We start from the raw sequence: 14124 nt of genomic DNA on the forward strand, positions 1-14124 counted from the left end.
GAGGCACAGGGTCAAGGCTGATTTGCATATAGCCATTGTCTGACCTAGGGTGGTGTGGAGTGCAAAAAAACGATGGATTTAGGCCTAGATCTTAGTACTGGGGTGAATGTAAGACATTGTTCTACATTCTGTCCATCAACTGTGGTTTTTGCAATTTTCACCCGGAGTGGGCTGGGTATGCTCAGACGTGAGTCCCAGGCTCTCCACATCACTGGAGTCAAGCTATCCAGGCTGAAGAAGGCTGATAGCCAGAAACCGGTCCTTGGATGCTTGATTCCAGTCTAGGAAAGACATGACTTGGTAGTTCGGGCTGGACTGGTCCCATGAGGCACAGGGTCAAGGCTGATTTGCATATAGCCATTGTCTGACCTAGGGTGGTGTGGAGTGCAAAAAATCGATGGATTTAGGCCCAGATCTTAGTACTGGGGTGAATGTAAGACATTGTTCTACATTCTGTCCATCAACTGTGGTTTTTGCAATTTTCACCCCGAGTGGGCTGGGTATGCTCAAACGTGAGTCCCAGGCTCTCCACATCACTGGAGTCAAGCTATCCAGGCTGAAGAAGGCTGATAGCCAGAAACCGGTCCTTGGATGCTTGATTCCAGTCTAGGAAAGACATGACTTGGTAGTTTGGGCTGGACTGTTCCCATGAGGCACAGGGTCAAGGCTGATTTTCATATAGCCATTGTCTGACCTAGGGTGGTGTGGAGTGCAAAAAAACGATGGATTTAGTCCCAGATCTTTGTACTGGGGTGAATGTAAGACATTGTTCTACATTCTGTCCATCAACTGTGGTTTTTGCAATGTTCACCCCGAGTGGGCTGGGTATGCTCAGACGTGAGCCCCAGGCTCTCCACATCACTGGAGTCAAGCTATCCAGGCTGAAGAAGGCTGATAGCCAGAAACCGGTCCTTGGATGCTTGATTCCAGTCTAGGAAAGACATGGCTTGGTAGTTCGGGCTGGACTGTTCCCATGAGGCACAGGGTCAAGGCTGATTTGCATATAGCCGTTGTCTGACCTAGGGTGGTGTGGAGTGCAAAAAAAACGATGGATTTAGGCCCAGATCTTTGTACTGGGGCGAACGTAAGACATTGTTCTACATTCTGTCCATCAACTGTGGTTTTTGCGATTTTCACCCCAAGTGGGCTGGGTATGCTCAGACGCGAGTCCCAGGCTCTCCACATCACTGGAGTCAAGCTATCCAGGCTGAAGAAGGCTGATAGCCAGAAACTGGTCCTTGGATGCTTGATTCCAGTCTAGGAAAAACATGGCTTGGTAGTTCGGGCTGGACTGTTCCCATGAGGCACAGGGTCAAGGCTGATTTGCATATAGCCATTGTCTGACCTAGGGTGGTGTGGAGTGCAAAAAAATGATGGATTTAGGCCCAGATCTTTGTACTGGGGTGAATGTAAGACATTGTTCTACATTCTGTCCATCAACTGTGGTTTTTGCAGTTACTGTAATTGACAGCAGCAATGGGCAGTGCAAGTGTAAGTGGTCGCTGACTAGAGCCCTGGAACTTTGTAATTTTGTTTTTACAAATTACGCACTGTGCTAAAGTGCATGTGCTCTTTCCTTTAAACATGGTATATTTGGTTGACACCTTTTTGGTATATTTGATTAACTTGTAAGTCCCTAGTAAAGTGGTATACCATATACCCATGGCCTTTAAATTAAATACTACCAGTGGGCATGCAGAACTTCTTCTGCCACAGGAGTGGCCTTTCAATCAAATTTCTCTGTGCTTATAACTCTGTGTGCTTTGCAGCCTGTCTCCAATACACGTCTGAACTTTGTACATTACCTCTAGACAACCACACACAGAAAGGATAGGTGAGTCTGAATACCCATCTGCATATATCTGCATCTGATGCCTTGCAGTATGGAAGGGAGAGGCTACCACTTCACTTGAATATGCTGTGTCCTGTCCCCACACACAGGACTGATTACCCGCCACAGATAGCCTGGAAGAAAGGACTAGGTTGAAAGAGATACATGTGCACTTCAGAAAGCTGCTTTGAAGTCACTCCCACATCAAAGGCACTTTTGGGTATAAGTACTGGGTCTTTAACCCCATAAAAACAGACACTATTGGACTTGTAGCCGAAGATCTGCCAGAAAAACTGCTCTGCTGCTTAAAGGACTCCACTGGGATGCTGATCTGGAAAGCCTACTTGTCTGTTTGTTGCCCTGTTGCCTGCTGCTCTCTGACTCTGCTGAAGGAGAGCTGGACTCTGTCTTCCATCCAAGTGATCTCCAGTGGCGTGCTGGCTTGCCTCCTATTGCTTCAGACTCAAAGAACTCACAATACCTGCCCGTTCTCCTGTGCCTGGCTCACTGGAAAGGCTACGCAAACAAATGATGGACGGAATGCCGAATAAATCATACATTCACCCCAGACAAGTGATCTGGGTTAAATCCATCATTCTTTTGCTCACCATGCCACCCCAGTTTAGACCCAGCCATATGCAAATCAGTCTTGACCCTGTGCTTCATGGGAACAGTCCAGACTGAACTGCCAAGCCAGGTCCTCCTTGGACTGGAAACAAGCATTCTGGGACTGGTTTCTGGGTATTACCCTTCATCAGCCAGGCTAGCTTGAATCCAGTGGCACAGTGAGCAAGAGACCAGCAAGAGACCAGCTTCTGGGCATACCCATCCCACTTAGGGTGAAACGTGCTTAACAAACAAATGATTGACGGAATGCTCAATAAATCATACATTCACTCCCAGACAAGAGATCTGGGTTAAATCCATCATTCTTTTGCTCACCATGTCACCCCAGCTTAGACCCAGCCATATACAAATCACTCTTGACCCTGTGCCTCATGGGAACAGTCAAGACTGAACTGCCAAGCCAGGTCCTCCTTGGACTGGAAACAAGCATCCTGGGACCAGTTTCTGGGCATTACTCTTCATCAGCCAGTCTAGCTTAAATCCAGTGGCACAGTGAGCAAGGGACCCACGTCTGGGCATACACATTCTGCAAAAAAATGGACGGAATGCTGAATAAATCATACATTCACCCCCAGACAAGAGATCTGGGTTAAATCCATTGTTCTTCTGCTCACCATGCCACCCCAGTTTAGACTTAGCCATATGCAAATCAGTCTTGGCCCTGTGCCTCATTGGAGCAGTCCAGTATGAACTGCCAAGTCAGGTCCTCCTTGGACCAGAAACAAGCATCCTGGGACCGGTTTCCGGGTATTACCCTTCATCAGCCAGGATAGCTTGAATCCAGTGGCACAGTGAACAAGGGACCCACGTCTGGGCATACCCATCCCACTTAGGGTGAAAAGTGCTACGGAAACAAATGATGGACGGAATGCTGAATAAATCATACATTCATCCCCAGACAAGAGATCTGGGTTAAATCCATCGTTCTTTGCTCACCATGCCACCCCAGTTTAGACCCAGCCATATGTAAATCAGTTTTGACCCTGTGCCTAATGGGAACAGTCCAGAATGAACTGCCAAGCCAGGTCCTCCTTGGACCGGAAACAAGCATCCTGGGACTGGTTTCTGGGTATTACCCTTCATCAGCCAAGCTAGCTTGAATCCAGTGACACAGAGAGCAAGAGAACCCTGTCTGGGCATACCCATCCCACTTAGGGTGAAAAGTGCTACGCAAACAAGTGATCGACGGAATGCTGAATAAATCATACATTCATCCCCAGACAAGAGATATGGGTTAAATCCATAATTCTTTTGCTCACCATGGCAACCCAGTTTAGACCCAGCCATATGCAAATCAGTCTTGACCCTGTGCCTCATGGGAACAGTCCAGAATGAACTGCCAAGTCAGGTCCTCCTTGGACCGGAAACAAGCATCCTGGGACCGGTTTCTAGGTATTACCCTTCATCAGCTAAGCTAGCTTGAATCCAGTGGCACAGAGAGCAAGAGACCCTGTCTGGGCATACCCATCCACCTTAGGGTGAAAAGTGCTACACAAACAAATGATAATGGAATGATGAATAAATCATACATTCACTCCCAAACAAGAGATCTGGGTTAAATCCATTGTTCTTTTGCTCACCATGCCACCCCAGTTTATACCCAGCCATATACAAATCAGTCTTGACCCTGTGCCTCATGGGAACAGTCCAGACCAAACTGCCAAGCCAGGTCCTCCTTGGACCGGAAACAAGCATTCTGGGACAGTTTTCTGGGTATTACCCTTCATCAGCAAGGCTAGCTTGAATCCAGTGTCACAGTGAGCAAGGGACCCACGTCTGGGCATACCCATCCCACTTAGGGTAAAAAGTACTACGCAAAAAAATATTGGATGGAATGTTGAATAAATCATACATTCACCCCCAGACAAGAGATCTGGGTTAAATCCATCATTCTTTTGCTCACCATGCCACCCCAGTTTAGACCCAGCCATATTCAAATCAGTCTTGACCCTGTGCCTCATGGGAACAGTACAGACCGAACTGCCAAGCCAGGTCCTCCTTGGACCAGAAACAAGCATCCTGGGACCGGTTTCTGGGTATTACCCTTCATTAGCCAGGCTACCTTAAATCCAGTGGCACAGTGAGCAAGTGACCCATGTCTGGGCATATACATCCCACAAAAAAATGATGGAGGGAATGCTGAATAAATAATACATTCACCCCCAGACAAGAGATCCGGGTTAAATCCATTGTTCTTTTGCTCACCATGCCACCCCAGTTTAGACCCAGCCATAATCAAATCAGTCTTGACCCTGTGCCTCATGGGAACAGTCCAGAACGAACTGCCGAGCCAGGTCCTCGTTGGACCAAAACAAGCATCCTGGGACCGGTTTCTGGGTATTAGCCCCCTCGTCAGCCAGGTTGGCTTGAATTCAGTGGCACAGTGAGCAAGGGACCCACGTCTGGGCATACCCATCCCACTCAGGGTGAAAAGTGCTACACAAAGAAATGATGGACGGAATGCTGAATAAATCATACATTCACCCCCAGACAAGAGATCCGGGTTAAATCCATTATTCTTTTGCTCACCATGCCACCCCAGTTTAGACCCAGCCATAATCAAATCAGTCTTGACCCTATGCCTCATGGGAACAGTCCAGAACGAACTGCCGAGCCAGGTCCTCCTTGGACCGGAAACAAGCAACCTGGGACCGGTTTCTGGGTATTACCCCCCTCGTCAGCCAGGTTGGCTTGAATCCAGTGGCACAGTGAGCAAGGGACCCACGTCTGGGCATACCCATCCCACTTAGGGTGAAAGGTGCAACACAAAGAAATGATGGACGGAATGCTGAATAAATCATACCATCACCCCAGACAAGAGATCTGGGTTAAATCCATTGTTTTTTTGCTCTGCTCACCATGCCACTACGATTTAGACCCAGCCATATGCAAATCAGTCTTGACCCTGTGCCTCATGGGAACAGTCCAGACTGAACTGCCAAGCCAGGTCCTCCTTGGACCGGAAACAAGCATCCTGTGACCGGATTCTGGGTATTACCCCCCTCGTCAGCCAGGTTGGCTTGAATCCAATGGCACAGTGAGCAAGTGACCCACGTCCTGGCATAACAATCCCACTTGGGGTGAAAAGTGCTACGCAAACAAATGATGGACGGAATGCTGAATAAATGATACATTCACCCCCAGACAAGAGATCTGGTTAAATCCATCGTTCTTTGGCTCACCATGTTACCCCAGTTTAGACCCAGCCATATTCAAATCAGTCTTAACCCTGTGCCTCATGAGAACAGTACACACCGATCTGCCAAGCCAGGTCCTCCTTGGACCAGAAACAAGCATCCTGGGTCCGGTTTCTGGGTATTACCCTTCATCAGCCAGACTGCCTTATATCCAGTGGCACAGTGAGCAAGGGACCCATGTCTGGGCATATACATCCCACAAAAAAATGATGGAGGGAATGCTGAATAAATCATACATTCACCCCCAGACAAGAGATCTGGGTTAAATCCATTGTTCTTTTGCTCACCATGCCACCCCAGTTTAGACCCAGCCATATTCAAATCAGTCTTGACCCTGTGCCTCATGGGAACAGTCCAGAATAAACTGCGAGCCAGGTCCTCCTTGGACCGGAAACAAGCATCCTGGGACCGGTTTCTGGGTATTGCCCTCCTCGTCAGCCAGGTTGGCTTGAATCCAGTGGCCCAGTTAGGAAGGGACCCACATCTGGGCATACCAATCCCACTTAGGGTGAAAAGTGCTACACAAAGAAATGATGGACGGAATGCTGAATAAATCATGCATTCACCCCCGACAAGAGATCTGGGTTAAATCCATAGTTTTTTTGCTCACCATGCCACTATGATTTAGACCCAGCCATAATCAAATCAGTCTTAACCCTGTGCCTCATGGGAACAGTCCAGACTGAACTGCCAAGCCAGGTCCTCCTTGGACCGGAAACAAGCATCCTGGGACCAGTCTCTGGGTATTACCCTTCATCAGCCAGGCTTGCTTGAATTCAGTGGCACAGTGAGCAAGGGACCCTCGTCTGGGCATACCTATCCCTCAAACAAATGATGGACGGAATGCTGAATAAATCATACATTCACCCCAGACAAGAGATCTGGGTTAAATCCATCATTCTTTTGCTCACCATGCCACCCTAGTTTAGACACAGCCATAAGCAAATCTGTCTTGACCTTGTGCCTCATGGGAACAGTCCAGACCAAACTGCCAAGCCAGGTACTCCTTTAACCGGAAACACACATTCTGGGACCAGTTTCTGGATATTACCCTTCATCAGCCAGGCTAGCTTGAATCCAGTGGCACAGTGAGCAAGGGACCCACGTCTGGGCATAACAATCCCACTTGGGGTGAAATGTGCTACGCAAACAATTGATGGACGGAATGCTGAATAAATCATACTTCACCCCCAGGCAAGAGATCTGGTTAAATCCATAGTTCTTTTGCTCACCATGCCACCCCAGTTTAGACCCAGCAATATGCAAATCAGTTTTGACCCAGTGTGTCATGGGAACAGTCAAGACCGAACTGCCAAGCCAGGTCCTCCTTGAACCGGAAACAAGCATCCTAGGACCGGTTTTTGGGTATTACCCTTCATCAGCCAGGCTAGCTTGAATCCAGTGGCACAGTGAGCAAGGGAGCCACGTCTGGGCATACCCATCCCACTTAGGGTGAAAAGTGCTACACAAACAAATGATAACAGTATGCTGAATAAATCATACATTCACTCCCAGACAAAAGATCTGGGTTAAATCCATCGTTCTTTTGCTCACCATGTTACCCCAGTTTAGACCCAGCCATATACAAATCAGTCTTGACCCTGTGCCTCATGGGAATAGTCCAGACTGAACTGCCAAGCCAGGTCCTCATTGGACCGGGAATAAGCATTATGGGACCGGTTTAGGGGTATTACCCTTCATCAGCCAGGCTAGCTTGAATCCAGTGGCACAGTGAGCAAGGGACTCACATCTGGGCATACCCATCCCACTTAGGGTGAAAAGTGTTACGCAAACAAATGATGGACGGAATGCTGAATAAATGATACATTCACCCCTTGACAAGAGATCTGGGTTAAATCCATAATTCTTTTGCTCACCATGCCACCCCAGTTTAGACCCAGCCATATTCAAATCAGTCTTGACCGTGTGCATCATGGGAACAGTCCAGAACGAACTGCGAAGCCAGGTCCTCCTTGGACCGGAAACACGCATTCTGGGACTGGTTTCTGGGTATTTCCCTTCATCAGCCAGGCTAGCTTGAATCCAGTGGCAAAGTGAGCAAAGGACCCATGTCTGGGCATACCCATCCCACTTAGGGTGAAAAGTATTACGCAAAGAAATGATGGCAGGAATGCTGAATAAATCATACATTCACCCCCAGACAAGAGATCTGGGTTAAATCCATCGTTCTTTTGCTCACCATGCCACTGCAATTTAGACCCACCCATATGCAAATTAGTCTTGACCCTGTGCCTCATGGGAACATTCCAGGCCGAACTGGAAGCCAGCTCCTCCTTGGACCGGAAACAAGCATCCTGGGACCAGTTTCTGGGTATTACCCTTCATCAGCCAGGCTTGCATTGAATCCAGTGGTACAGTGAGCAAGAGACCCATGTCTGGGCATACCCATCCCACTTAGGGTGATAAGTGCTAAGCAAACAAACTGGAATGGCATGGTGGCCAAACAAACGTTGGATTTAGGCCCAGATCTCTGTACTGGGGTGAATGTGTGACAATGTACTGTATTCTGTCCATCTTTTTACATTTTTCACCCGATTGGGACGGGTATGCCCAGACGCGGGTACCGTGCTCTCCATGCCACTGGAGTAAAGCCTACCTGGCTGATGGGGGCTGAAAGCCCGAAACCGGTCCTAGGATGCTTGTTTGCAGTCCAGGGAGGACCTGACCTGGCAGTTCAGGCTGGACTGTTCCCATTGGGTGCAGGGTCATCACTGATTTGCATATGGCTGGGTCCAAAGAGGAATGGCATGGTGAGCAAAACACCAATGGATTTAGGCCCAGATCTCCGTACTGGGGTGAATGCATGATATTGTTCTGCATTCTGTCCATCAAGTGTTCTTTTTGCATGGCTCACTGGAAGTGGCCAAAACACTTGTAACATGGATTTCAACACATCTCCTGTTTACGTGTACCAGAACCGGATGCATCAACCTTGTTGCGCGAGAAAAAACGGCCCATCGCACTGGAATCAGCACTTTATTGCAGCTGCTGCAGCTTAGTGAGATCGATGCATCTCCTCGACTTTATGGCAGAATCTGGCACAATCTTCGATGCCTCTTGACCTCGGTACTCATCTTCTGACCTGACACATCACCTTCACTGCGTGGAGAAGATCGAAGCATCCTGCACCTGCAGGCCTCGACATCAGTGCATCTCGCTGTTTGCGACCAGGAAAGGTACTTTGTTCACTTGGGCCTGCATGGGTCCTGTAGCTGACCGGCGCTTTATTGCGTTCAGCATGAACTTTAACTTTGTCCAAGTCCAGCATGACATAAAGTAAACATTTTAGCTTACTTGCTTCTTAGCGCTTTACTGCATTTATTCTTTTAAAATTCAATATCTCAACTTCCATACGTTGGATTGTTGTCGTTTTGGTCTTGTTTTGTCCAGAATATAATGGTCTAGTTTTGTAAACCTGTGTGGTGGTCCCTGCCTGGCCTTAGTGCATACCTCAGCCATGCAGCGAATCCTATTTCTAACAAATATTATGTGAGCGTCTTCAATGCCCCAGAGTTTTACCTTTTTGGAAAAGATTTGTGGCAAGGATTCAGATGCTTTGGATATGAAGGAGAGGATGATGGCTCAAAAGCGGATCTTCTCCTGTTACCTTAAACTATGAACGCTGGCATTTACTTCAACTGGAATGATACCAGTTGCCCAAAGACTTCATCAGAACCATATGGGGAATTTCCTACCCCTCTGGCTCAGCGTTGGGAGAGGTCTCTTCTTTCACAACAATTGCTCATAAAGCAATGGCGGCTAAGGAATTGACTTTGGTTTCTGTGGAAGTGTAGTTTAACATTTTGACAGAACCTTGCATCCCTCCACATGTTCTATGAAGCCTTTGATTGTGTTTAATGAGGCGACCCTATAATGGCTGCATGGAAGAAATGTTTTTTGGGCCCAGCATTGCACAAAAGAGAACGCCAGACACCTTAAACCTGCTCTGAGTCACCTGCACTTATTGCACTCTCATCTGTCACTGAAGAGTTGGGTTGTTATTGTATCACCTTCTCTTAGAACATGCCAGCAGACAGCTAAAAGATGAGTGAGGCGAGGTCAAATAATGCACTTATCCTCGTGTTCCCACCTCATAGGGCGGGGCACATGGGCAAAAGTGTGATGCATTGGACCGCTGCTATGTCATTGACAGCGGGCTGCTCTGCGTTGTTGCTGCAAGCACTATTGTCCAGTGCACTTTCGCAATCCTGCACAGTCGTGAACTTGGAACAGGTTCAGGGAATCCCTCAGTATCTGCTGCTATTAGTGGAGCCCACAATATTTGTAATCCAGCCCTGTAACTTCCTAACTTGAACGTCTGGTAAGGAAATCCAATACTTAAATATGTTTACTCACAAGTTAAGTAATTTCACTCCATACCTTCTGGTGCTAGCACATACAATTACATTAAGAATATTACAGTGAGTGGATGGATTTTGTTACGGTAATTTTAGCAACATATCTCCTCCTAGAGCAGCGTTTTCACTAGACTTCAATGGAATTAACAATATTAGAGGATTCTGTCAATTATTCCATCGTTTTAAAGTCTGTTTCTTTCAAATGGAAACAACGAGAACACTAGCAAAGGCGTAAAACGTGATGTGTGTGAGTGATTAATTAATCAATGCTTGTGCTTAACTGTAGATTTATTGCAGACTGTTGCACAAAAGGAAATTTGTATGAGACAGAGACGTGTCAAGCTTAAAATGATGTGTTCCACGCTTCTCTCACTGCTGGGTTGAGCAAGCCACTGACTGCATTCAATTTCCTTTGGGTTTAGGGACCACCAGGATTGCCAGGACCTGCAGGGCCACAGGGGGCCGTAGGAACAGGGGATCTAGGACCAAAGGTACAGTACTCTGATTTTAGCATATTGTTTCTCTGTTCAGCCAATGGTCTTAGCTGTAGTTTTCCAAACCTGTGGATCAAAGAGGTCTGGCAGAAAGCTGTGATGGATCAATTCATGGAACATGATCAATAAATCCCAGTTAAGCACAATTTAGTAATCTTGAAAATGGAGGAGGTGGGACACTACCTGGTCTACTGAAAGCAAGGATGGTTTATTCTAAGCAGATTTGTCTCAGAATAACTGCATGATGTTTCAGGGCTAATGCGAAAAAGCACATCGGATTGAATAAAATTGTATTATTTATGTTATGGAGATATCGCTCAATTACATAGTGCAGGGTTGGTCCCACCGCACATTTCAATACCAAAGCCAAAAGTTAAATGGGGGCACGCCTTTCTCCTTAACTTCCCTGTATCTCTATCAATAAAAAAGTGGATATAGTTTATTATTATCTTTGTTATTTTTTATTGTGTAAACGTAGAAAATGTGTAGCAAAGAAGGGGTAAAAGGATTGGATCAAGTGTTGATCCTAAGGCTCAATTTACCATTCCAGGAAAATAGAATGGAAGGTCCAACCTGAGTCCAACCTGAGTCGGAGCCCCAAGTAGCAATGACTGACAAAAAAGGGACTCAGTTGTTCCTAGGAGAAGAGTAATACGGTCAAGGAAGGAAGAAGGTTGATAAGAGGGTAGTGCTCAGTGGAGGGCTACCCTGGGCATCCCATTAGTTGGAATGAATGGCCTCACACACTCTTGCAAGTGTCATGCTTCATCATCGGCCGTTGCTCCTCGTTGGACAGGCGGTGCAATGTCCAACGGGCTCACCTCTAGGAGGGGCTCTTTATCGGAGATCTTTTTTCCAACAGCCTGTGGGTGAAGTGCAAGTGAGGGGCCAGGTAAGAAGTGAATAGTGTAGGTGGGTGTGTTAAAATATAGCAAGGGATACCGGAGAGCAATTTATTCTGGTGGTTCCCATACTATAAATAAAACCAGTGGGTAGCCTATGATCGCCAGAGATTAGGTTCTGTATCACGATCTAGGACTACAAAGCGTTCTGTGAGGTCACTTGCACTTCACCCACAGGCTGTTGGAAAAAAGATCACCTTCTTCCTTCCTTGACCGTATTACTCTTCTCCTAGGAACAACTGAGTGCCTTTTTTGTCAGTAAACGTAGAAAATGGCACTTGTCCCTGGATTTGCCTCGTTACAAAGCTTTGGTTTGGAATGGTATTGGTTCCAGTTTAAAAACAAAAGTAATGAACTTGCAGTTATTGCCATTAATAGGAATGGTTATTATAACTTTGTATCAGGCAGCTCCATCCATTATTATGAGTAATTTTTTGAATAACCAGAAGACGCCAGTTCATTTCTATTATTATCAGAATTGTTATCAGCTTCAGCCAATGTCACTGTAAATGTTATAGGACAACACTAAAATAATAAGGATTAAAAACTGCATACAGTTCTTCAATTAGCCTTGTTAGATTAATTTGGTGTTCTGTGTAAGTACCTTCATGAAAACCATATAGACATATCCATACCTTATTGGTTTATGAAAATAGTCAAATAATAGTGCGTTTGTGTGTTCCTTCAGGGTCAGCCTGGAATTAGAGGTCCGCCCGGAGCCCCCGGGCCACGAGGGATAGGTTTGCCTGGTTTAAAGGTAATATTTTTATATTTATCTTTTGGTATGAGGGTTAAAGAATGTATTACTAATGCAGAAAAGTAAAAAGTACATGTTGAGAAATTGTAATAGTAACAGGCAGATTTCAGACTACCTGGGACTATGATGTTTCAGAAGCCTTTCATGCATTAACTGATCCTGCTTTGCTAGAGTTCATGTCAAGTCTTAAGGCTTTAATTAAAAACATGTATGACGTAGAATCGCTCCATTGATCATGTTTATAATTACTAAAACATTATGTATCATGTTTTACATTGAATTACTGAAAGTTTCATGCCCCTAAGGTTTTTTTCAATTAAAATATTTGCGTAAAAAAACATATGCAGGGAGGCCTTATTTGGACACCCCTCACAGAAAATAGAAAACCTGCACAGTATAACAGAAACCCTGCACGTGTTATTATAAAGTGAGCTTCTTGCCTCTTCTACCCATACCCAACCAAAGGAAACAAACCCACTCCTAACTCACAGCAATACCCAACATAACACCAGCAAATGGTTGTGTTAGTCTCCGTGGAGCAGATTTACCAGCCCCTTGCGCCACTTTTGCGTCACTTTTTCCATGTTAAAAATGTCGTAAAAGTGGCGCAAGAGGCTTGTAAATGTGTACCCGTGTTTTCATTTTCTTCTTCCATTGGCACACGAATCCACTGTGGGTTCCACTGCGGGGGGGTCAGCGGGCATGGGGGCAGATTTATGTTAACTGGCGCATCCTCAGGGATGCGCCAGTTAATGTGCGCCACAGTGCGCCACAGCTCCGCCACCCATGGTGCGCGCATTTATAATGCGGCGCACCATGGGGGAAAAACGGCACAGATGCGTGACGCATCTGTGCCGTAAAGTTGGCGCATTGCTGGAGTTGCGTCGCAAGCGCGACGCAGCTCCAGCAAGGCTCGGGGGTGCCTTGCTTGTGGTGCCCCATCTTCACAATGCTACGTCAGACCTACACCTGCTTGAAGCAGGCGCAAGGTTTTGACGCAGCATTGGCCTGAAAGTGACTGAGTGAAATCTTATAGATTTCACTCAGCCACTTTCAGGAGGCGTTCCTGCGCAGGAACGCCCCCCCCCCCTACGCAGGAACGCCTCCTTATGGCGCAGGGCTTTACAACGTGACGCATCTCCTAGATGCGTCACGTTGTAAATAGGGCGCATTGTTTGCGCCGCCGTTGTGTCAAATAAAGTGACGCAATTGCAGCGCAAAGAGGCGCAAGGGCCTCATAAATCTGCCCCATGGTTTGTTTGGTTTTGGGGCAAATCCACACTCAATAAGCCTCACCGCCTGTGAAGTTACGTCCGCAGTATTATTTGCCTGTGGATTTTTACTTCCGGTGAAGTGCACTGCTTCAATTCCTTCCAGCTTCACAATATCTAATATGGGCTCTGGTATGTGCACTAGATGATACCAGATTGCAAAGTGTGCTTGAAGATAATAAACAACATTTAGAACACCACTTTAGGAAACAGGTTCCAATGCCCGTATCACCTGTGTTATAAATACATTTGATTGTTTGAGTCTACCACCTACAAATTTGACTGATTATGTGTGCTTCTTTTTGTTGATTAGATTCACAGGCAAAATGTTTGCTCGTTGTAGATTTGCACTGAAAGGCTTGTTTGTGAGCAGAGAAAGATACCGTGTGGGCTAAGATTGACTGCAATATTTGTTTTCACTTAAATGAGAATTTATCAGAAATGCCAGTACCTGGAGGCGGAGGCCCACATTACACAGTAGCTATCAGAATATGTAAACACTGGGTCCTAATGGGAGGTTGTTATCAAGTAAATAGAAGCTAACGACTGCCTGCTGTTCCTAGTTCTGACAGTATATTATAGATACAAAGTTAATGATCTGTGCACGGCTGTTCGTGTTGAAAGTATGTAACAAGCAGTGGGAACAGTGTGTTGCCCAGATGCAAA

At 46.3% G+C, this 14124-nt stretch overlaps 1 protein-coding gene across 1 annotated transcript in view; it reads left to right on the forward strand.

The window, feature by feature from the left end:
• COL28A1 (collagen type XXVIII alpha 1 chain) overlaps positions 1–14124 on the forward strand; it is a 621255-nt gene that overhangs the window by 459697 nt on the left and 147434 nt on the right. Inside the window, exons 25-26 of the mRNA XM_078663712.1 lie at positions 10457–10525; positions 12119–12187. Of these exons, the coding sequence (XP_078519838.1) occupies positions 10457–10525; positions 12119–12187 (138 nt within the window). The remainder of the gene's footprint in view (positions 1–10456; positions 10526–12118; positions 12188–14124) is intronic.

The sequence above is a fragment of the Lissotriton helveticus genome, chromosome 10, assembly GCF_964261635.1.
Source record: "Lissotriton helveticus chromosome 10, aLisHel1.1, whole genome shotgun sequence".
In the NCBI taxonomy this organism is placed as follows: domain Eukaryota; kingdom Metazoa; phylum Chordata; class Amphibia; order Caudata; family Salamandridae; genus Lissotriton; species Lissotriton helveticus.